We start from the raw sequence: 25,302 nt of genomic DNA, 5'->3' as shown, positions 1-25,302 counted from the left end.
TAAATCAATTTATCCTCTTTTCATTTACGATTAAAGTGTATTTGCTTAACGTACATCGGGCTCTGAAATTTTATTAATTAATACTTGACGAACCACTGCTCGGATCGAAATGATAATTAAAATTTAAAGGACTTAAACAAAACTGTACAGAGCTTATGGTAGAAAATATATGAGTTTATTAACTTCATCGAATGCGAACTCGAATGGATCTTTTCGATTTTACTATATTAATTACATGTTCGAACAATGAAATATATAGATATTAAGCTTGATTTCGATTATTCAAGTAATTTCTGACCAAGTGTGCATTCACAGAAATCAAGTTATTCGATTTAAATTCGAATGGGCAAAGATTCGATTTATGTGAAATAATAAATTCACGCAGACAAAGTATCTCCAAGTTGTTTGACTCCGAGTAACTTGATTAATTCGTTCGTTGTCTAGGATATTCAGACGATGACTGTTCGAGTACGGAACGCTTCACTGTATTCAATTAATTATACAAATATGAGAAATAATCTTGTACAATAAAAATTCATAACACAGAACAGTTGTAATTACTATCGTAAGCTAAGTGCATTCACATTAAATTACAATAGCTTGTCGTTGAAAGAAGAGAAGTGCAGCGTTAACGGAGATGCACGTAGGTTATTAGAATCCGATGAAAACAAAAATTGAATAGGAAGAGCTTGTTTTGAAGCAAGCTGATGGAAACTCGATTTGCCCAGCGAACTCGACGGCTGTAGAAAAGATATGCGTAGAAAGAGCCGTTTTAAATCGCAATCCTCGTAAATTCTCTACTATTCCTCACGAATTCCGAGATCGCGAATGTATCCGGCTGGAAAATGCGTTACTGCCAGCTGTAAAGTATGCTGGGAAAGTAAGAAAAATCGCTGACATCGATCGATTTCAAATGCATAGCAGTAGCTAATACCATACATGCCATAGGGAAAGATCAGCTGCAAAGTTCTATTCATACAACATTAAAGTACGATCTAGCAATGGAAGACATGTCACGATATAGAACGAGACGATTCGCGGTAATCTTTGCATTCGTTAGAAATATGTATGCGTAATGCAGCGATTTCTTTAAATCGAATAACTCATTTTTCGTATGAGAGACCGTTTATAATATTTTTAAGTGTTATCAATGTTCTGATAATCGAGATTCCGCTTTACTTTCATTTCCGAGTAGCAAAGTTTCATGTAAATTGGAGAATACTCAAAGATAATCGAAGATGGAGAAACAAAGAAAGAACGAGAACAAATTTATTACAGGATTCGAAGAAGCCTGCGAGTACGGCGTCAGGAGATCGCGGGGCCCTCCTCTGAAAAAAGGGGCTCCGCACGAGAAGGGGCACGTAAACGTACCCCTGGACCCGTCGTGGTGTTGTCCGCCGGGGGTGGCGGTGGTGGTGGGGGCGGAGGTGGGTGCAGACGCCGTGACTTGGAACGACGCGGAGGTGGCGGTCGGGGAGCTCCCTGTCTTGCCACCATCAGCTCCTCTGTCGCGGGGAGTGCGGGGGGTTGTGGCTCTGTGGTGGGGCTCCCCTCCTATAAAAAGCGTCAAGGTATCTTCTTCAACCCGAAAAAGATAAATGTTATCTTCACGAATTTTTATTCGAGCAATTATCTACAGTGTGATATTTTCTATATTTTTCTGATTCTTCCAATGAAACGTGAGAATTAATACCGTAATCCGTTTATAACTTGCATAGCTTCAAGTCAGATTTTATTATTTTTTTGATGGAAAATAATTAGTTATCTTTTATTATTTTGTATATTAGCATATTGTACCGAAGTATAAGCAAGTTCTTATAATTAAATTCAATTTGCTTATTTGTAAATATAAATATTATTAATCGATATACAAGTATTAGTGATTATATTTGTAGCAACATTGCAAAATAAGTTAAATCGAAATACTAATTATTATATTAAAATTTCATATGATATGTTGAATGTAATTTCGTAAAATAATTGAAACTTTTAATTGTCAGTTGTACTTGAACTAGAAATAAGGGGAAACGATAGAAAATTTCACGTAAGTAATGAAACTTTTTCTGCAGCAATTAATTAAAAAGATGTTCTAATAGAATCGGAGAAATTACGAAATATTAAAAAAGAATATAATAGAGGATATATAATTATAGAATAATTGAGGAATTTCCTAGGATAGTGTAGATCGGTAAAGTATTTACTGTAAAAGATACAACAGATATATTATTGAAAGGAATAAAAATGTTTTATAGCACTATTGCATCTATTTGATAGATTTAGATACATGTTATTAATATAGGCATTTAAATGACTAGTAGATTATTGTTCTAATAAAAATATCACGATTTGCTTCGAAACATAAAATTTCATTCTCATTTGAAAATTCATCAAAATTCATTTTCAATATTATTCGATAATCAAAAATATCATTTCTCATGATAAAAAGGATAATCGCAAATGCTTTGTCAACTTTGAAAATAATTGAATGCAATGTTATGTAAGAATATACCTTTTACGTATTTTAATACAAATATTTGAGGCCATTATTTAACGGATGTACTTAGACAGACGCAATATTAAATCTTTGGAATACAATTCCTATCGTTTTAATCAAAAACGAGAACATTGGATTTATATGCTGATCGAAATACACAAGAGGTGGGTACAAATAACGTTTTATATTTTACTTTATGATCTGTATATTTTATATGCTTTATACATTGATGTTTACGTGCATTACGTGAAATAGCTCTTTTAATAGTTTTGTATTGAATAAATTTGATAGAAAGTCAAAAAACTGTTTCAGAAAATTACATAAACCCATATAATTGTTATGTTTCATATTTTTATTGATACTGTAAATAAAAATTATCGGTTAAAAAATTGAAGATAGTTATTATAACGTTATCGTATTGATCAGACCATATACATAGTGAATAAGGAAAGACACCTAGTTGACTGTTCTCAATCTTATCTAGCGTGCCAGGTTAAATGTGTTAGACTTGCCTTCGCTTGTAAAGGCTTAGTGCTTTATTCAACCTTTCAGTAAATTTCACCCGTTAGGATCAAACTTTACACAGAAAATTTGCCTTGCATAAAAGCTTCTAGAATACAATATTACTTCCTACACTCATCCGACATAATATTCCAAATTATTATTTTAATAAATATTGATAAAACTAGCAGATTAATTCTATGCTCAGTTACATCTTATATTCAATATAACCAGTATTACGGAGTATACAAAGCTATTTGAAAGGTATATATACTTAACCTACAGTAAAATTAATAATACAGTAATAATATTATTTTCAAAATATCGATATAAATGTCAGTCTTTGCTTTTATAACGAATATCCACGATCTACTAAGTGAAATACAAAATTATAGGTTTGCATATTACAGTTTGTTCATATCAAATCATAATTACGCAATGGTTGTTGTGTTTTTCAATAAAATTATCGAAGTATTTATTCTAATAAATTATAAATCATTAATATAATAGCTTATATCAGGTAGTAAATGTAATATCCATCGTATGCAGTGATGTACGTCATTCTCAGATACAGCCTAAACATCTTATTCCACGTCACAGAGTATCTAGGCCATCATGGTCATTCTCTTTGTCCATATTCGACTTATGACAAACATACCTGATCGTGATTAGAGGATTACTTGATCATATTATAGGTAATATTCAGTACCTAAATTAGTGGTAAATTATCACAAACTCTCTTTATTTATTTACTTTACTTACTTATTATATAAATTGATTCTTTTTTTATTTTATTTATTTTAACAGAGTTCGAACTAAATAGTTAAGTTATAAATCCATGCAAATTGAGACAATAACATCTCGTATCTCTTTCTTTAAGAAAATAAATAGTTCATTTGCATAAATATAGAAATCACTGTATTTCAATCTGAAACTAATAGCTGATAGTTAGTGATTAATTTAATATCTTGTTTTCAGTGATGGACAATTGATTTCGTTAATTAGTTTAAACACAGTTACATGGAATAATTGCCTTTCAATTAAGCAATTTAACTAATTAAAGAACTAATTACCATTGCCCTGTACTATTCTAGTAATACCTCGTTTCAAAGTCAGTTAACATTATTACTACTGTGGCACCACCGCTTAATTCCGGAACACAATTACAGCTTATTTAATGTATGAATGTGTTCCATCTACTGTTATCATTCAAGCACATAATTTGTTTCCATAGCTACCGTTTCTAATTATTTAAAGTTTATTACAAATCGGTCGCTTACACAAGTAGGCACGCTTATTATGTTTATTACACGTCACTCTGAGTTATGCAGACAGATGCACACTGGTATGAACATTATGGTCAATTTATGCCAATTTTGGAATGCATTATTTGATAGAAATCTCTCAATGAATCTTCTCAAAGGAATAATGAAATTAGAACGTTAATCGTTGTTCAAGGTAGTTTATCGTAGGATATTATGCATTCAACATAATTAATACAACTTCATTTGAATACGTATTGTTAACAATAATTCGTAATTAAGGAATATGAAATATGTAATTCTCAATTACTAGTAATAATTCATTTACAAACATCCAAAATCTTCATCAAACTTTAGATACAATAGCATTACATTTAACGCCATTTTTATGCAAATTGTAATCAATTTTTTTTTTAAGAATTCTCTTTTGTATTCTATATAACATATTTTGTTTTTATATTTTATAATTAATTGGCAAGCATCCAAAATGTTCAGCGTGACTTTAATTACAAACAGCACTTCCATATTTTGATAGAAATTGTAATTCATAAATTCAACTTTACGAAATCCACCTTTGTGAATTTCGATCAAGAACGATGCTAAAAGAAGCTAAGCAGAAAATATTTTATCAAACTAAATAAAACCATTACGGCCAGTGGAAACATTTTATATATATATTAACCGCACTTGAAGCCGTAAACAGGAATAGAAAAACGTCCACAGGGCACGAGGCAGATCGATAACTCTCGGATTCGCGTTAATTGAACTTTTTCATTCTCATGAATGTTTTAACGCCTGTTTCATGAAATTCTTCAACTGAAGCTGAATCTCATATTTTTAATGCCGTTCCCATGTTCTCGTTAAAAATTCAGCAAGTTTCATGCGACGCGGACGTGACTTTCGCCTGTGATTTACCCAAAACGTATATATCTTGTCAAGAATGTTGTCGTTTCAATGCGTCTCGCTCTAATCTCTATGTTGCTTTATGTCTAGAGATCTAGAGAGTAGCAGCGTGTTTCTGTACAGAGGTTTTGATAGAAGTTACGTCAGTGTCTCGAAACTACATGATCTCTGGCTTCCTTCCTTGAAACTACCCTTATCCGACTGTTGTTGCGTGTAAGGTAGCAAACAGAAATGTGCTTCGAGTTCAGGCTAAGCGTGATAAATGGAGGGAAATAAGCTAAACAGCCAGGATCAAGAAAACTACCAACCAGAATAATAGCAGGGTACGTTGACTACGCGCAGCAAAAGTACGAACCACACCTTTTTGCCGAACAATGCTTCTAAATACGTGGAAGCTCGAGAAATGTCATTTCTTGTTCTGTCTTGTTATAGTTTGCGAAATATATATAGGTATAACAAGAAAGTTTATTATAACGCTACGAATATAAAGTACAGTACCTTCTTACTATCATTTTATACTAATATTTATATTCGTATCTAATTTAAGCTTTTAAGTATTGGTAACACTGATAAAATTTTGGAAAATGTAACATAGTATTCAATTCTTCGTGTTTACTAATCACATACGAAAAGGAATTCTTCGAAGTATTCTTATCTTCGAGCAAAATACTATGTTACGAAATTATCGATCAAACAATTTCCTGTAAAAGTACGCATTTGTATAAACATCCACAACCTAATTCCGAGATACTTTATCTACGAAAATCACCCTTTCGCGAATGTAAATAGAAATGTAGAACAGATCATGTACGTATCGAGCGCTGAAACATACTCTGTACATTTTCACAGAAGTTTCATAAAACATACTACCTGCGCAACGTACTACTTTAGGCTATGAAATAACGAAGTCAAACGAACTTAAATTAATCTTTCGCTGTAAACATGGTCTCTTTGCTTTTGGGTAAATCGTGAGTTTAGTATTATATTGCACATCATTGCGCGTCGTTGCGCATCAAGCCCATGCAAAATATCGGTATTCTTCGAAATCTCGTCACGTTTAAACGTAACTAGCTGTATAATCTCGAAGGTACCGGTACCACCTGGGGTCGAGGTAGCCGGGGCCGTGGCAGAGGTCGCGGGGGCGGCGCGAGCCTTCTTGGTTCAGGCGTCGCCCCCGCGAATTACTCTCCAGGACTGCAGGGCGTAGCGCCTGAGCTACGGGAAGTAGTAAATATTCTTGGCGAGAGGAACCAGGTTGGCACACTCACAGGCGTGGGACCACCTCCGGGAACCTTGGACAACGATGGCCAAGGCGACGAAGAGGAAGGTGCTCCAACGAAAAGACCACCAAGACCTCTCTACAGGAGGTTGATCAATTACGTTCGACAGGCGTGGACCGGCGTGAAATTCGCTTTAGGTATTTGGCTAGCTTATTGTTGAAAGTATTCTTATGTAATGTATCTTTGCATGATAAAAATTCTATAGAAGTATTCGTTTATGTATATGTGTATACATACAGTGTGTCCGGTTTATCTAGAATCATTTAAATGTCTCGAAAAACATGAATGATGAAAAAAGAAATGATGATAAAAATGAAGAAAAAATGTTTCAGATAAAAATTGCGTGACGTAGAGGGAGGCACACTATACTCTTGCGTCTTTGATCTTTCGGTGATTTTGAAACCTTCTGCGAGAATGATATTATAATTTTTAAGCCAACGCCTCTATTTTTTATTACGTATCCTTCGAGCTGATATTCAGACGTTTTCAAAACGCTACATACTTGTGACATAGGTAAACCTTCAAAATTTGTCAGAGCAATACAAAATAATACCTAGAAGTGCTGATTGGAATGGACTAACTGTTTTAGAAACGTTAGGAAACTGCAACCTTGTCTTCCGACAATGCCATACCAGTAACAGCATGATGAAAAATATTCCTGCGGTGTACATCGGATAACGCTAATGCTGACAACGCATCGAATTCTAAAATTCATATCTTGGTAGCGGATGGTGCAAAAGACATGAGTTTGTAATGTTCTGGAAACGACCGAATGTCAGCTGCGAGAATGTATAGTAAAAAATGGAGGTATCCGTGTACAAATTTTAACATTTTCTTCATGTGAGGTTTTAATGTGATCAATCACTCTCTAAAATATTTGTATTGTGTTATTCACGTTTTCCCAAATATTTATAAATTATATATTTAATATATAATAAACCGGACACCCTGTGTACGAATATTGTAGTTGAAATTATACTAGTTTGCAGAGCACTTTATAGCATATTTTTGAATTACAATAGAATTTTCTTCAGCACATGTTCCTTTCTAAAATATAGTTTAAAGTTATAGAAGATAAAATTGTGTAGTGTAGAATACATGAGTATAGAATGTGTATTATATAGAAGACTAAAAATGAGACAGTAAAATCGCAGTAGCGTTCACTTCAACGACATATCATTTTCTCTTATACGTGTTCCTGTTAACTATATTTTACTGAAATAAATAATTATTATTAAATTAAAATTGCAAATAACGAGCACCAATGACTGAAATAATCAATGTATGCTTTAAAGGTAAATTAAATTTTTTTTTGTTCCGTTAAAATCCATTCTAAATTTTTTGACTCACATCGAATTTATTTCATGCTTTTAAAGTTTATACTTTTGAACTTTTAGGAAAGTTCCATACAAGTAGTATTGTTTAAAACTTTTGACATAGCTTGCAGTATGTCTATTTAGAAAAGATTGCCGACATTTTGACAGGATTATAGCTAGTCTCCATCAAAAATTCAGCAACGCAGAGAGGCGGGTTTTCCGATTGTCATGTATTCAAATTGAATGTTCCACCATCATGAATCGTGGACTATCAACTAGGGTTGAACGGGAAGTGAGAAATATATTTTAACCCGTTATGTTGGGAACATAATTCCAATTGAAACTGTTCTTTATTTCGATTCTTTAAACAATATTGACGATACTCTTTCTTATTACGAAGCGATATTAAAATTTAGAAATCGACGAAAATGTACTTATCAGATCATTCTTCTACGATCTTATTACAATGTATTCAAAAACTTTTCATACAATAAACATCCAAATACTTTCGTGAGTCTTTGTGCGTTCAAAACTACGCCGATATTTGGAGATTGAGCAAGTTACGTATTAGAATACAAATATGTTTTACAAAGTTCGTAGCAATTTATCGCGTGCATCATCGTACTCTAGAATCATATCCCACGAAGTGGTTAGAACACATTTTCCTGAAACGTGTGAGTCTCCCGAGCTTCTGTTGCGAGGGGCCTTCAACTTGCTTACGTGCTTTACCCAGCCATCTATGTTGCATGATATTCCTATATGCTTCTTCCTCTGTATGTGCACGTACGCCTTTGTTTCACGTGTTTCAAGGGTTATTGTGTTCGACTTACCTCCAATCGACCTTCTTCTTCCGATGCCTCGTTGAGTGACTATCATCGCTTTACGGTTTTTTCTCGTTTGGCCGTATCGTGCTTAACTGAGGCTCGTGAAAAATTTAGATCGCTACTTAGAGAGTTTTCGAAACGTTCCTAAAACGATATTACAATTTATCCCAGTTTAATTGAAAACTCCTAACTGAGAGCATTTATTTATACAATAGGGAGAACAATATACAGTGACAAAAGAAAGTATATCCACACCATTGCATGCAATATAGCATTTATATAATTAATTAAGTCCAAGTATATTAAACTTCGTGTCATGTATTTTTATATGATTACAAAGTTTGATACTATGATATTTCATACCAAAATGAAATGCATAGAATGTAATAAAAGGACACTTCACCGGAGAAGAAAGGTGTGTGCGAGTACTTTTTCTAACCGCTGTGTATGTATAGTATTATCTTGTAAATTTTATAATTTCGAAGCTTCGGAAATTGTACTATGGAGGCATAAAGGATAACTTACTTAATAAGAAAAATTTAACACGTTCACTCCCAACCAGTCTTAGTTCTTTCCTGATAGAAAATCATCAGAAAGTATAAATGACAAACAAAAAGGAGGAACATCTATCTCTTCCAGAAAGTGAGATATTACTCAATAACAATTAACTAATGTATCGATTTGACAATTTCTTTTTCATATTGAATACGTATAGAAATTGATTGTATTTGAAGGAAGCAAATTATAATCGTTCAACAGCAGTGTCTAAAAAAAGTAGGTTGATACTTCCTATCGATGGAACAACTTCCAATAAATTTCTTTACTGTTACTCGCACAAGCCACCGCCTTTCGTTCGCATGAAAGGTAAATGAATTCTGGAAAGCATTTTCCGGGCTGCAATTCAACGCCTCGTTTAATCGGAACGAATAAAAGCATACGTCGGTGTGCATCGAAACAAGCTGACAATAGGTTGCTCGTTGCACGCCACTCGCGGAAAATTCATTTAAATGTGCAAGAGGTACTGTTAGTCATGACTGGTGAATCGTCTACGCGCATCGATCGTACGTGCCTCGAATCCTTCTTTTTTTTTTTTTTTTTTTTTGCGACCGTAAAGAAATACAGACGTGCGAATATTAATTGTCCGACGTTTTATATCGTTCAGCTAAAGTGTTACTGTTAGAGTTGGAAAGAAAGAATTTCAAACCATCCGTCGTTCTGTTCAAAACGACAAATTACGTGTAAATACGGAATATTCTACTGTGCCGCTTGAAATACTTCAAATTTTTAGTAGACGCAATAGCTGATGAAGGTATTTGAACATCTTTTACATATTATTTCGATAAAATTTTCAACAAAATCTTATTACGAGATCCGTTTAGAAATTTTTGATTTATATCATTATTAGGAAACTAATTCGTCTTATAATATTTTATGATATATCGTACAGTAATAGAAATACCATACTTTACATATGTGTACTGTACTAATTATAACCACGTTTCCTAATTTAACCATGTTTCAAATTTGATAGTTTGAATGTTGCAGTATTAATGTTGTGTAACTATATACGTATAATATCAAATACGATTATTTAATGTCATTTCTAAAATCATAAAATATTGCCCTTACATTGTTTATTATTTGTCAAAGATGAGTGATGTGAAAATTTCTTTTAGTTCCTCTTTTGTGGAATGTTTCGTGCTTTGTTTTGAAAAATAATGCGAATAAATATTGGAAACACGATATATTGTTTAATTTGACGATCTGTAGAGATCTAAAGAGCATTTTTCTTTCATTATACTGGCAAAATTGTATGATAAAATTTAATTGTATTATTATTAAATTAATAATCGTGCAATTAAATTTGTATGCCCAACAAATTGATTGTAGTCAATGAATTTTATGAACATTTATAACTATTTATTAAATACCGTACAAGCGTAATGGTTCTATTGAATATTTGTTATTTCCGAATTCTACGAAGCGTAGAAAAAAATTCACTTGAACAAGAGGAAACATCAATAAATTTTATACTTTAATACAAAAGCAGAATAGCACAGAATTGATTTATTATTTGGTATTCTCTTCTTTATCCCAAAGGTTACACAACAAACAATTTACAAGTAACTCGAACCACATGAATTGCACGATACTGTCTATAGAAAAATCGTTCGTCTTAATGAATGTACTATGTACTCTTTTTCACCATATACACATGATCAAGAGGAGGTATATATTGCATTTGCATACAAATAATGTGCGAAACGTGTATGATAATTAACATTATTCGTATGAATTTTCAATATTAACTAAATATGTTATGTAGTAAATAGCTATGATAAAGCCAGAATTAAGTAAAAAAAGTAAAGTATTTTCATTCAGGACTTCGTTCATGGAGTACACGTGTACTCACAATACCAACTAAATTACCACAATTAAATAACTAAATTAAACTTTACTTTCTTTTACTTTCTAAACTATACTTTTCTCAATTTTGAAACTTTCATACACAATATTTTCGCTTGCTATTTGAAATACCGAAGACATTTCAAGTGGACAAAATTAATGGAACACCCTACATACGTATTTTTGCAATTTAAAGTTACTATCACGGTACTCCGTAAAGTAAATTGCAAAGGGCAAATGTACTTGGCAAGTTTTTCCATAATTAACAGAAACCTTTGATTTCGATTTTACAGACTCGGAGTACGAAGAAGAACAGACCCCGAGATATAGACCCGACTCGTTGGCAAGTCTTTGTCGAGCTACGAGATTCACCGAGGCAGAGCTGAAGAGAATATATCGTGGCTTCAAGGCAGAATGTCCCACGGGAGTCGTCAGAGAGGAAACTTTCAAGTGCATCTACTCACAGTTCTTTCCGCAAGGAGGTGGGTGCATTATGGCATAATATACGAAAGATTTTACCATCGTTTTAATTAATGACGGATACGTGCCGGAAACTTAGCGGAAAATGAACACAGCATTTTAATTCGTTCAACTAGGGATGCACAAACTAACTTTCTCCAACTCGACTCTATCCAATTTTTGTGATTTCTAGATAAAGCGTATGACGTAGTACTATCAATAGTATGGAGAAATAAATAAAGGAAATTATATTTTATACGTATATAAAATGTTAAAAAGTAACATGTAATTGTATAACAATACATAGTTACATCACCATGTTGCGAACTATTCTTTTACGGGATTAAATAATTTGTAATTTTGAATATTTAACCTTAGTACGTCCTTTGAGTCATTTTTTAATCAATCGTGTACATGAGCACATTTCTTTTTGAATTGAAGCGAAAAGTGGTAAAATCTAGTTATAAATAAGAGAGAAGTCATTGGAAATTCTATACTTATTTATTCGATAAACGATAAATAAAAACTGGTGTAACATTAAAAAGTATGTTGATGTGAAATTCGAATATAAGGACCAGACAAATACTATTCCATTCTGTTTATTCGAAGTGTGTATTCACATTTAAATTCCCTCTGCTTCGCAGTAACGCGGAGCTTCGACGAAAACCATAAACAATAGGCTAGCTATATGCGTGTAGATACTGGGTAAAGAAAAACACAATGGGAGAGAAAGCACAATCGAATAGAGCAAATAGACCCACGATACTTCGTTGAATGCAGATATAGTTACCATGGTAACAAACTCTCGTATCAAAATCGTCCTACGTTTCAGCGTTTCTCTTTATCCGTAAAAACGATATCGATATTCGTCAGTGAATGGCTTTCTATCGATTTCAAATATTTTTGTGCTATCCGAGGCTTCTGTGTAACTTGCGAAAAGCTTGCTTTAAATTCCCCTAACGACAAAGACCCCTATTCTACTTTACTTAGAATTTATGGCGTATTCAATCAATCGAAGGGCTCAGAAGAAAAGTAGTATAAGCAATAAAATTTTTAATTCAACGATATTTACATATAAGTTACTATATTACATTTCCCACATTTATATTATAATTTTGTATTGTACATTTGTTTCAGAGAATAGAACTGCCAAACGAATTTCATTGTTCAATTGTTTTCATATATAACATATCGCTTTCTTGCTTATAACTATCGATTTGCTACCATGTATGTAATATGCGGTATGTATTTCAGAGTGAACGTTGCGTTAGTATATTCAGAAAGCTGTCCTAAAAATGTCACTGCAGTGTTTGATTGACGGATCAATTATCTTCGCTTTAATTAACACGTGTCGACCACTGTAAAAAGGGAATAACTAATCTACACTTCAGTTATTATTTGCTTTATTATACTTCATAATACGATATTTACAATAATGATATCGATAAATTAAGAAGATAATAGAACCTTTTAAACCGTGTTGTAGAAAAAAAATGACTGCACCACAAAATTGGCGCAAAAAATTGTTCATGACAAAAATAGTTTGTGGAAAATCCTTCAATTCTCTTATATAAAAAATATGTATGCGTAGAGCAATATAGTACCGGTGGAAGTTAAATTATAGTACGAAATTGTTCGTAGTCGACGTTCTAATATTCAAAGTCTTTAATCTGCAACGAAAAGAGTAAATTTATTGTTAAACGCGATTTTGGGAAAGCATTAGAAGTTTTATTGGTTTGACTAAGGTAAAAACCTAAGATTTTTGGTCAACGATTCTTTTAAACGTGTATATCGGATTTTGAGCTCAATCTTGATGGCATTATCGATTAAAGCATTTTTGTTGGCAACGAGCACACATGACTGAAGTGTCGTACTACTTTGTACGCAACTGTAAGTACACAAGACGACCTTCGATCCCCTGATAGTGACAATTTCTCTTCACGAACAATTTTATAGCTGAGTGCTGCATGTCGTATCGATACCGTCATTTGTTTGTCGTTCGATACAAGAGGAAGAACGATCGAGAATTTACGGAGGGCAAACCTCAAAATCTGAGAAAAAATGTTCCGACAAGCGTACAAATTCCAACCGTTTATTCTTCGTCGACGAAAACCAACAATATGCAATGATTTATGTAGCCTTAAAACTCTAACTCTATTTATGGAAAAACTTTGGTCAAAACGTTAAAGCAGAAACTTTTTTTAATTAAAAATTTAAGAGGCACATATTTAGCTACAGTGTATTTATAAGCTTTTATCTAAAGCAATGTAGATAATTTTAAGAAAGAAGAATTACAATTTTTGTCATATAATATAATAGAAGAAATATTTGTTTCTATAAGAAAAATTAAGGAACAGGAATTTATTTATACTTAAATCATACAAATATTTCAGTAGTGAAATTTTAAATAATCAGATTCTATTGAAACGTAATTAAGTTATATTTCTGCTTCGTGAATAATAGTAAATAAATATGAAATCCACATAGTTTTTCGTAAATCTCGATAGTAATTACCGAGAGAATAAATTCGACTGTTCCATACGCGGTTGTTTTGCATAATAGTTGCGTGTATAACAGCTGTAGTATCTCACATGTTACAATTTCACCTGCAACATTTACTACAATTTATAGGTGTAGGGTATTAGTTTCATTTACATTCGCGATAGTAGCGTCAAAGAAAGATCATCAAACTGATTGCCATAAAATTATTGTTATCTGGAAAAATTTATTACAAACGCTAAATAGAGTTTATTATTATTAGCTTCCTGTCTTACAAATGTAATTAACTTTCGTTACAAGTAGCAACTTTATTGTGATAATAATATTTCATTACCATTATATATAATCATGATTATTAATTATAATATTCATTAGTAAAAATATAAAAAAGATACAACAAAATTATTTTTACCCTTAATTGAGAGAGAGAGAAAGAGTAGCTTTTAAGCATTCATTAAATAAGAAACGTCTATTTGTTTAAACAACCAAATTATTATTGTCAATAGAGCAAGTTATAATTTTAATGTACTTTTTGTTCTAAGAGTTACAATAAGAGCGGCACTAGTCCATACTATCAAATACGACAAATAGAATTCAATTGACTACCTAAAACTTTTGGATGTAAGCTATATCCGATGGCAACATGGTTCCGACATTTCGTCGATCCTACTGATACCAGCCAGACTTGATACCAGATGTTCAGTTTCACGATCGACTAAATTATAACTCAGCGACGCGACGACTCGATCAATTACTTCTAATTCTGTGACTACTGTAAATCCATTTTCAAATCCTTCTTTACAACACGTAGTATGTTCATGAGTCTCTTATTGTGTCTTTTCGATCTATGTCAGGAAATCCAGACAATTCCATCGTTAATCGAACTTGCGTGAATAAAAGTAAACCTATACGTAAAGATTCTCGCCTGTAACTCTCTGTGAGATCAGTTGGTTCTCTGAAAAATACTCTTTTTTCTTTGTTTGTCATTTTTCGAAAACTAAGTGTCTGATTTGGAGCAGCCCTGATGAGATAACCTTCCTGAAGTAAAACGGTTGATTAAACCAGGAATTTGTGGAGCAGAAATATTTTGTCAAAAACCTCGGAGAGCTTATTATATTTTCTTTTCTCTCTTTTCATTTTTTCATGTTGTATTAGGAAGCTTGTGCTACCCAATCGGCGCTGACCCGAGTACAACGTCGCAAAGCACAGTGAATTTTATGACTGTTAATCTGGGTTTCGCACCATTGTATTCGCCTGTGTTCCTCTGCGTTCCACGTATAATATATGTGATATGATGCGCTATTTTATGTACATATTATATAAAATATTGTACGCTACATCATATGAGAACACCGACTTCGTTATCACAGCCAAATACAGAACTGAGCGATTAGATATATTCTTGTTTCTCATGCTGAAATTTCAATTAAAGGTTTCCATGGTAGCACATTTTTTTGTAGATTCTCAACATTTTCATAAATACACATTGCCGAAATCGAAATTCCAAAATTTCAGTGCTATAAAAAATACGTGTTTTGCGTAGGAATTTAAGAGCAATATACTTAATTAGGTCACTCTCGTATATTTCTGTTTCGTTTCCAATAAAACAACCGAACAATTTCAAAAAATAATTTGATTAGTTATTAATATTCGCTTGACAGAAACAGTTATAATATTACGAAAATAATACATGGCTATATATCGAATTCTTTTCAATAACAATCAATTTTTCGTGATAAAATACAATACAAAAATATATGGTTGTAAATGCTAGCGGAGGTACAAGGGTCAAAAGGATCAGCCGCGAGCGTCTATCCCTGCTTCTTATCAAAGAGATACATGTTTGTACTTATCTAAAAGCCCTCAAGCGTTTCGAGAAGGTAAACGAAACTCTCATGTATGTTCGTGCAATGAAATGAGATTTATACCTTTGGATCTGTCGGAGGGAATGTTCAATGACAAAAGGACGTCCTCGAAGGTTTGGATCGATAGTCGAAAGTCAAAGAGGTGAATTACGACAACACGATACCACCCATTTTGCTGAATAGTGAATTTTCGCTATAAGGTTGCTTACAGCAACTATTGTCTAACTTTGGAAAATTGTATATGTCTGATATAGTATAATGTACAATATCTAAATAGATCACATCTAATATCAATATATAAAAATACAATATTTCACGTCAAATATAGATTTGAAATTTTATTCGTGTAGAATTTAAAATCAATTAGATATATTGACATAATAAATATAGTGAAGTATCTTTATAATCTTTGCGAAAAATATTCGTTTCGTTAAAAGCTTGGAGCATTGTGATTTGTATAACAAAGTATTCTCGTTTCAAAATGATCATCTAAATGTTGAAAAGCTAATAATACCCAACACACGTTTTGAATTATAATTTATATACAAAATTAAATGTTTTAAAGTCACGTTATTCAGTAAAATCTGATCTTTCCAGCGCAATTAAAATACTTTAACTTTTCAACAGTATAAGAATAATTAAAAATCGTTGGCACGGTAATGTTACAAATTGGAAAATGTGAAAATATGATGAACCTTATTGTTAATGGAAGAGAAATACGATTTTTCGAAGCATATAAAAAATACATAATATATTACAATTGCTCTTAGAAAATGAAAAATTAATAATATAAATATGTTTTAAATAGAAATATATTGTATAAACTTAGGTGTATTCTTAAGAAAGGTATACAATATAAAATAATAAAGTACCCTCTAAAAACGTGCAGTTTCTCGATTTGGAGCTTGTGATATGTAAAATTAGTATAAGTATACGTGCTATAAACCGTTGTTTAGAAAGTAAAGTCGAAATTGACTCGTTGTTCAATTTAGAAGATAGTAAAAGTCTATTTTCATCATAAAATAGAATCCTTGTGCGGCGAACAAATTTAACTTATAATATGGTTCCCAAATTCTTCCATAGTAAACAGGAAACTCGTATAAAGTTGTAAGAAAGAATATCAGACGAAATGCAAGTGGGGAAAGTTATTGTTAGTATTCAATAGATATCCATTTCCGTTCTTTAAAAGAATATAACTTCCCAAATCCCTGAAAAATGTAAGTTTGATCTGCAAACTTTTACTCTCCTAAAAAACTATTCATTGCTTTGACAATATCATTCTTCTTTTACTATTCTTAATACTTTTCTCTCATATCTTCTTATGTCTCTCTTTTACCATTATTTATGTAGCAAAAGTATACTCTTATAAAATATTCATATTACACAGCGCAACTAATCTTTAATAAAGAAAATTATTTAAAAATTGATGGGATTCAGTTTATAATGAGCTCATCAGTTAGCCTAATTAATTCTAATTAATTTTTATAAACTTCATAGATTAGATGAAAAATCAAATGTGTGCAAAATACTTGTGTTTCGAATTTTCAATTCCAAATGGATAATTTTACATTCATTTACTTTTCAATTCCGTATATCGAGTAAAAATTTCGAAAGCAACTAGAATGTAGATTAGAGTTTGCTTTCGAAGATTTGGTCTCTGAGCAGGTCTTTTACCATAAAAATATTACCACTTTACCCCCAAGCGCAAACGTCGCTGCATCGAATTCCCGTTCCAGTGAAAAATGTCCCAAGAATTTTCACAGTGAACGAAACTTATCTCAACCGTATAAATATTACTCGAGAAATACAAAAGATATCTTAGACTTTTTATGAGAAACTTTTATTGTTCGATAACAATCCTACTATATTTTTACTAATGTATTCGGTTAAATCTATTTTGTTAAACAATCAATGGGATAAAAAAAATTATCAGAATCATTTAGCAACAACAAACGCATAAATTTGATAAGTTTCATAACTTAGAGAAATCTAGTTCAATAACTGTTTCCAATTTAATATCGCATGTTTGTATAGACTTGGTACATACATATATACATTTATACGAGCAATATCGTCACTTTGATGGTTTCAATTCCTATATATAACAGGAATTGAAACCATCCTATAGATATGTACATACGATTTTAATTGGCTATAAACACGAACAGTCAGAGATAAAAACAAAATAAAAATAATTATAATATTCTCGAAAACAAAGATCAATACATGTATTTAAAAAAGAGGACAGTTTGTGGAAAATAAGGAAATTTATAAATATTTAGAAAAAATCTATTTATCATAATAAATAGCTTCCAATGCGCAAATACAAAAAAAAGGCGATTTTGTTTTTAATTGCAGTTGTTGTAAATTATTTCGCACGAAATACATTCTATTTATGTGTACATACTTCTTTACTTTGAAATCAACAAATGTGCAAATTCTACTAAATATTATGTTCTTAAAGGACTCAAAGTTTTTATATTTAGCGGAAAGCTTAAAAATGTTGAAATTAGATATTAAATTAATTAGTATTAATCTCTTTATAATTTGTGATAGGGTGACATTCGGAACACAAAACTAATTTTTGATTTTTGTCTTGCCATCAAGTAATAGCATATCTGTCTTTCTCTAGAAGCCTAATTCGTACAAGCTTGACAACTTTAACGAGTTAATCTGCTTTACGCTGGTGCTCGTGCTAGCACAAGAGTCCCACTGTGATAATTCGCTGGAAGGAGTTGAGTACTAATTTCTAGACGAATCCTTTCAATTGAAGCAGCACCTCCGAGATTTCTGCTTAAGTAAAGACGAGACTGACATTCCTTAACCTTGACACTTCTCTACGAAAAGTCTCCTATAACGAAAGACGTGTAAAATATCGTCGTTCAATTTTTGGAATTATACATTTTATTAAACTGTTATGTAATTTTTTTAATTATTTTTTAAAAATGTAATTAACAAAGTCATACGTAACAAATAACATTTTTTAATGATTTTTCATAATTTTTCCTAATTTGGAGTCGTATTGAATACGTATCTCATTTTCATTCAAGTTTTATCTCATCTTTACATAATTATTTTATTTCAGCGACTTTTGAATGAACATGCTACGAATATACATATAATAAATGTAAATTTACCAACATTCAGTTGTTTCATAAAGTATCAAACTGCTATCCTCGTTTCTTTAAATTCTATACATATATTTCCATTGAAAACTACGAATAATAGATTATTCAAAATATACTTTTCTCAAAGAACATGTATTGTAACTACAAGTTTTCCATAATATCGATTTATTTTGTTTGATAGGATAACGATTTTCTTTCGAAGAGAACGAAAGAAATGTGTTCCTTCTAACAGAAATAAAGTAGCATCTCCGTCAAATAATTTCGAGTATGAACCTCTGCTCTGAATTGAACTTCTGTTGGACAAGTAGAAGTTATTAGCGCACACCGGTAGAGTTTCAATTTACCATGTTAAATTCGACGATCTGGAAAGGTTTCCTTAGAAAGGTCACTGAGTATTTACCATCTGAGAAATTCAAGTGCTTATTAAGGCTGTACTTCTATGTATATTCGGTAGACTCTTAAAATTATTATTGCCAAGGGTTTTCTTTTCGACGAATCTTCTTTAAAGTAGAAATTCGGAGTTAATTTTGGTGACGTCTAAAAAATTAACTAAAAATTGTAAATTATTCGCGTTAGAAATATTAGATTTAAAATACTGTCCGTATCGATGTTTGCTATACTTGTATATTATGTAGCTTTTCGTTTAGTGATGACATTTTGTGTTAGTGGAAAATGTGTTAAGGAAGACAGTTTTATCTGTCTCTTGTGGCTGTGACCTTTTTTTATGGGTTACCACTTTTATCTCTTCAACGTCATTTCTAATTCTATGAATGTGAAATCTGTTATTCGTAAATTATATTTATATTGCAATTTATATACAAGACGAAGTTATAGAGTCGAGTTGGCACCATTTACCTATATATATTTCCCTTAAAATTATTCAGTTTTTATCTAAAACACTTTCCAACGTATCGTTAATAGCTTCGAAGGCACTTGAAAGGATTAACATAAGCAATAATTTATTTTTCCTGGTGAGGTATAACTATACAGATATTCCACGAACGTGATTAAAATATCTACCTTTATTTACTTTTCCAGCTAATACTAGCCAGTATGCACATTACGTTTTCAACACCTTGGACCAGGATCATAGCGGTATTCTCAGTTTTGAGGTAAGCACGTTCTAGTATGTGTTACATTATTTACTGTTAACTTTATTTACTCGTGCAGTTCTATTATCCAAATTCTAAACCATTAAATTAAATAATATTTACTTAAAAATTCAAATGATTAAAAGTATTAAATTATTTAATCTTAAAATAAAATAAATTAAAACATAAAATTTAAAAAATATATATTCGGTTAAGGTGCAATACTCCGTGTGCTTTAAAAGTGGTTATTGTTAAACAATAAAAAAAAACTTCGAAAAAAAAACTATGGAAATAAAAAAGACCATAAGAAGCGATAAAACTAAATTTAACGAAGAAACAGGTACGATATTTGTACGCGAAACCTAAAGGAATTTTGTTTCGAGAGTCTTTAAAATCTGTCATAAAAATCTGTTCTAAAAATTCATCGAACATGGAAATAAAAACACTGTAGTACGAAAGCATCGAGATTCATCGTAAACACTGAAAAATTTGCTTTGAAACTGAATTAAAATCCAATCAGCAGCGTCGTTACTCGGAAAGCTGTTGAAAGTATGTGCAAATAAGGATAGGATATTAACGGCGATCGATTTTCAACAAAGCACTCAATTCTACTTCCAAGGGGAAAAAATGAGCCACTTTCAGATCTAATTATTACAAACCGTAGAAAAAAAATTACCAATTCGCAACGTTAACTACATTTAAAACCAGAATTACACTGACAGAAAGTCTCATTATCTACGAGATATCGCATAAACGGAATTGCCCATTATGAACTTTCGATACTCTCAAATGATTGTTACGCATCTTTGTTGCCAGTATTTAAACTGTTAAATTATCATTAGAAAAAAACTTGCACTTGAAATATTTTTTAAATGTATTTTATTCAGTAATATAGTATGTACAAATACAAATTAACATTAAAAGACTCAAGTGTTATACGTTGATTTATTGAAGTCAAAGTAAAGGGTGTAGTTTAGTGTGATATCTATATGTACCATGACCGTAGAACACTATAATTTCTCTGACATAGATGTTCTAATAAATAAGAGAGAATCTACAATACGGCTATGTACTTTATGGACATGAATCCTTAAAATTACATGTTTTTTTCAACTAAAGATTTAGTAGATTAATGTTTTATAGCACACGTTCATTGACAAGTATTTTTAAACACATGTTTCTTGTGTCTCTTCTCTTCTTCTATTTTGTAATAATGTTTGAGAAAAGAATAGAACTCTCTTAAATAATAACTTAACTAATAACGATATAACCTAATATTTACCATTTCAGAAAGAGAATATGTTATAAATTTCGCGTGGAACCTAAAATATTTAAAATATACAGCAACGATTTAAAGCGAAAACGATTAACATGTCAATGTCGAGACAAAAGAATTTCTGCGCGATATTTGCAAATTTGCGCGATTGGCAAAAACGAAATACGATATATAAAGTAATATAATAACGTTTACCGCAATAATGTTAAACGCGTAATAGAATATTTCCAGCGCACACTAACAATACAAAAAAATAATTATAACGATATATTGAAAAGTAGATGTTACTTAACATTATAACGATTAATCGTGAAGTAAAACTACTTGTGTTCCGCTAGCTCCTATAAATTAGAATCCCATGCATCGTTTAAAATCGTTAAGTGTACCCATAATCCTCCTTAGATAAACATATTTTTTCACGCTAGATCGGCAAACTGGGTCGTTTATCTTCAAGCCTGATCTTTTCACCGTTCTACGCTCTTAAAAAGTCTACTTCTATTGCATTATACATTCGTCTGTTAAGTCGAATAGTTGGAACTGTTTTTTGTATATTTGTAAAACTAAAAGCTTCGTGACTGTGATTTCGCATGAATTGTCAATGACCTAGTTTCCATACAACGAATTGACAATGTAGAGTCAGATTAAGCTATTATACTCGCAGAACAAATACCTTAACGAACAAACTAAAAATGAAAAGATTAATATGCAAAATATAGAAATCGATATGATAGCGATAAAGAAAATTCCATTTCCTTTGCTCCGATACAAATTACACATAATAGCGCCATATGACCGATGCTTAAACGTTGTTCATGCATCGCTCGCTGAAGCAAGCATTTCAACGTCCCATATTCATCACGCGAATTATTGTCGCCCTTGTACAATTAGCCATTCGCACCGTTCAATTGGCAAGTGTGCTTCGAACAAATATTCGACGGAGATTAACGATAATTGCCACTAGCAGGATGCCACTAACGAGCACCATAGATCTAACTAAGTTTTCCAATCAATCGATGGTGCAGTCCAATTAATCGATGATTCGCGGTTAATTTGCCGACGGTGCAGCCGTTCCTCCTCTTCTGTTTATTATTTCGAGAATCGAGAAATAAGAAAACTGAGGGGAAGTCGTTCGAAGATAATTACCAACTAACATAATTATCTCTGAACGCTTCGGGCTGAAGATGTACCTTGTGTAATTAAACCTCGGGTTGCCCGAAGCTCACACATTGCAGTAGCTTTTTACGTCGCAAACATTTTCTCCCGTCTGTTCTTTTCGTTTTCTTCGGCACACAATAAAGCTTCTACAGTAGCCTTTGACGTCCAACCTCCTTTAATTAACTCCTTTTATCAGATTCTCTTTAACCACGTACATACAGGCTTGTTTATAGAACAATATAAGTCAACTTTCGAGCGTCCGCCCTTTTTGCTGCTCTGACAATGGCGAACAATCGAAAATGGATTGTGTTCTCGTTGCGGTATGTCTTGACCATACGAGGTTCGATTACATAAAGCTCTGTATTATATAATAATATTTTCTTTCGTTTTTCCTTTTTTTATTAATATTAATAATTGACATTATTAACAATTCTACTTTTCTCGCTTAATTAGGTAATTTAATTGAACAATATATGTTTATACTGGTATTTATGAGATGGTAACATATTAGTAAAATATCCAAGAATATCAGCTGACACATCTTCTTTAACAGAAATTTGACTAAAATTTAACTGAAATTCGATAATTAAGATGAAATTCTAGATAAAGAATTATGAATTTCGAAAGAATTAATCGGAAATCTCTTCTCTTAATACGTACCGCTGTGCATTTGTCTGCAAAGGTGAAATGCAAACTCCAATACTTTGCTCGATGGTATTAAAATTTCTCGAAACATAGTTTCCTCTTTAAAAGTAGAATGTTTCAATTTCAGAGAAGTAAAACCTGAGTCGACATTTTACGTCCTGGAAACTTTCTACGGTTAATAGATCGAACAAATTTATCAGAATGTCCTATGAAATAACTTTCCAAAATTATGGAATATCCTTCCAAAATTATGGAATAACTTTCCAACATAATAGAACGTTAGTTTCTTGTTTTAGGACAAATAAAATTAACATCACATCTGAGAATTTACTATAATTTTCCATCAAATACATCGAGATCATATGAAAGAAATAACATTTTTCTCCTTCTTGTCACACGTTTTACCAACGAAAGAAGATTCAAATGTTAATAATACATCGACATTAGAAAAGTTTTACGTTGTAAAATTTCGCGTGTGAAAGAACAGAATATAAATGCTTCACCAGGTCGTTTCAAAGAATCGTTCCCAGCTTTCTTTCACAGTTTCTAAAATTGACCAGGGGAAGACAGCTTTATCCTACACGACATACATTATCTTGAACTGGAACGGCTATTGGTCCAGTAACACTTTCGGGTAATACACGTCCTTATCGAGCCGAATCGCATTACGAGCTCACCCTAAAATCTGCGAACGCGTGCAGATCACCGCTACTGCTTTACGATACGATACTTTTTGTAGAGAAATTTTTATCTCAGCACGACATGACTCCTCCATCTTCGACTCGATGGCACATTTTGCTTCTACACCGGTCGTTTTCCTCGAGACGACAAAAATGAGTTCACCGATTTTTAGCTCAATCGTATTGTTTTAGAAAGCCTCAATGTATAGTAACTAAGTATGTTTTTAACATAGATACTCGAGATAATGTAATGTTTCGAAATTTTTAATTATTTCTCGAAATGTGTAAATAAACTGAGCAAATTTAAAGTTATATTTTGTTAATATGTAAAAATAAAAAATTTGATATTTGTGATAAAATACATTTGTATTTTATCTCGATAATCGTTTAAAAAAAGTTTTAGAACTGGATGTAAATACTAATCAAATGAGATACATACTTTATGTACTGGTCAAGTAGAATGAGTCTTTCAATTGATCGATAAATTCAATTTTCGTTAAATAATCATCCATTGCATAGACGTTCATGACTAAATTCACAATGTACCACTCAATGCGTTTTGTCCTTTAAGCTCAATCGAAATCGTGTTCAACGTTAAATCGCTGGCGGCATAATCACGAAGACCTAAATCAACAATCGCTATTTATTCCGGCGAGCATCGCTGTTTGCGATTAGGACTGTTGCGAATGTATCTCCTATATTTGTGACCAAGGCATTCCTACTTCGGCGTTATAATGCTTACTTACGCTACAGGCTTATTTGCCTACACGTTCACTATACAGCCTTGTTCAAATTGGAAATTAATGTTCGCTATTAAGCTCACTTTACGCAAAAACAAAGTTGGCAAACACGTTCTTATTAAGAATGCGAAAATTAAAAAGAGCAAGATAAAAGTTTGTAAAAATAATAGAATATACAGTGAATCTCAAAGGTAATTATACTTTCGCAATTATTGAATTTGACGAATTGAAATAAGCGTATAACATAAATGAAATATAAATTAAAATGTATGCCATAGTGAATTTTTTAGTAAATTATGTCACCTATAATCTCTCTCTCTCTCTCTCTCCTTCTTTTTCTCTCATAATCTTTCGAGGTTGAAATTTTTATTATAAGATGACCTCCAAAATCATTAGTACGCTGCACGTTAATTACTAATTTTCACATTCTTCTATATTAACAACAACTTCGTTGGTCATCTTCAACAGCTTATGTATATTAGATTTTCCATATAAACGCATCTTCAGTTTCATACGACCCCATAGAACAAAAATCTAAAGGCCATAGGTCGAGTAATCGCGGGAAGCATGTCACAGGTTCACCTTTTCCTAACCATTGACCATTAAAAGTTTCGTTCAACGATGCTGTTATAGTATATCTACAGGGACATTATCAAATAGGTCAATGTTTTACTTTTATCACTACAAGATATTATCGTATAATCGAACTGGGTCATCTCGACCTTATAGTATTAATCTTACATAAAAAAAAACGTAAAATATAGCATTAACAATACAA

The 25,302-nt window shown here is 32.0% G+C and overlaps 1 protein-coding gene across 1 annotated transcript in view; it reads left to right on the top strand.

Annotated features, from left to right (window-relative positions):
- The first annotated feature begins 869 nt into the window (after positions 1–869).
- The window catches only part of LOC117238701, a 41,393-nt gene continuing 16,960 nt past the window's right edge, over positions 870–25,302 (top strand). Inside the window, exons 1-5 of the mRNA XM_033503829.1 lie at positions 870–880; positions 1,279–1,571; positions 6,248–6,577; positions 11,280–11,468; positions 19,976–20,049. Of these exons, the coding sequence (XP_033359720.1) occupies positions 870–880; positions 1,279–1,571; positions 6,248–6,577; positions 11,280–11,468; positions 19,976–20,049 (897 nt within the window). The remainder of the gene's footprint in view (positions 881–1,278; positions 1,572–6,247; positions 6,578–11,279; positions 11,469–19,975; positions 20,050–25,302) is intronic.

Source organism: Bombus vosnesenskii, unplaced genomic scaffold (genome assembly GCF_011952255.1).
Source record: "Bombus vosnesenskii isolate JDL3184/JDL3185 unplaced genomic scaffold, Bvos_JDL3184-5_v1.1 scf7180000013264, whole genome shotgun sequence".
In the NCBI taxonomy this organism is placed as follows: Eukaryota; Metazoa; Arthropoda; class Insecta; order Hymenoptera; family Apidae; genus Bombus; species Bombus vosnesenskii.
This window is presented reverse-complemented; position numbering and strand designations above follow the sequence as displayed.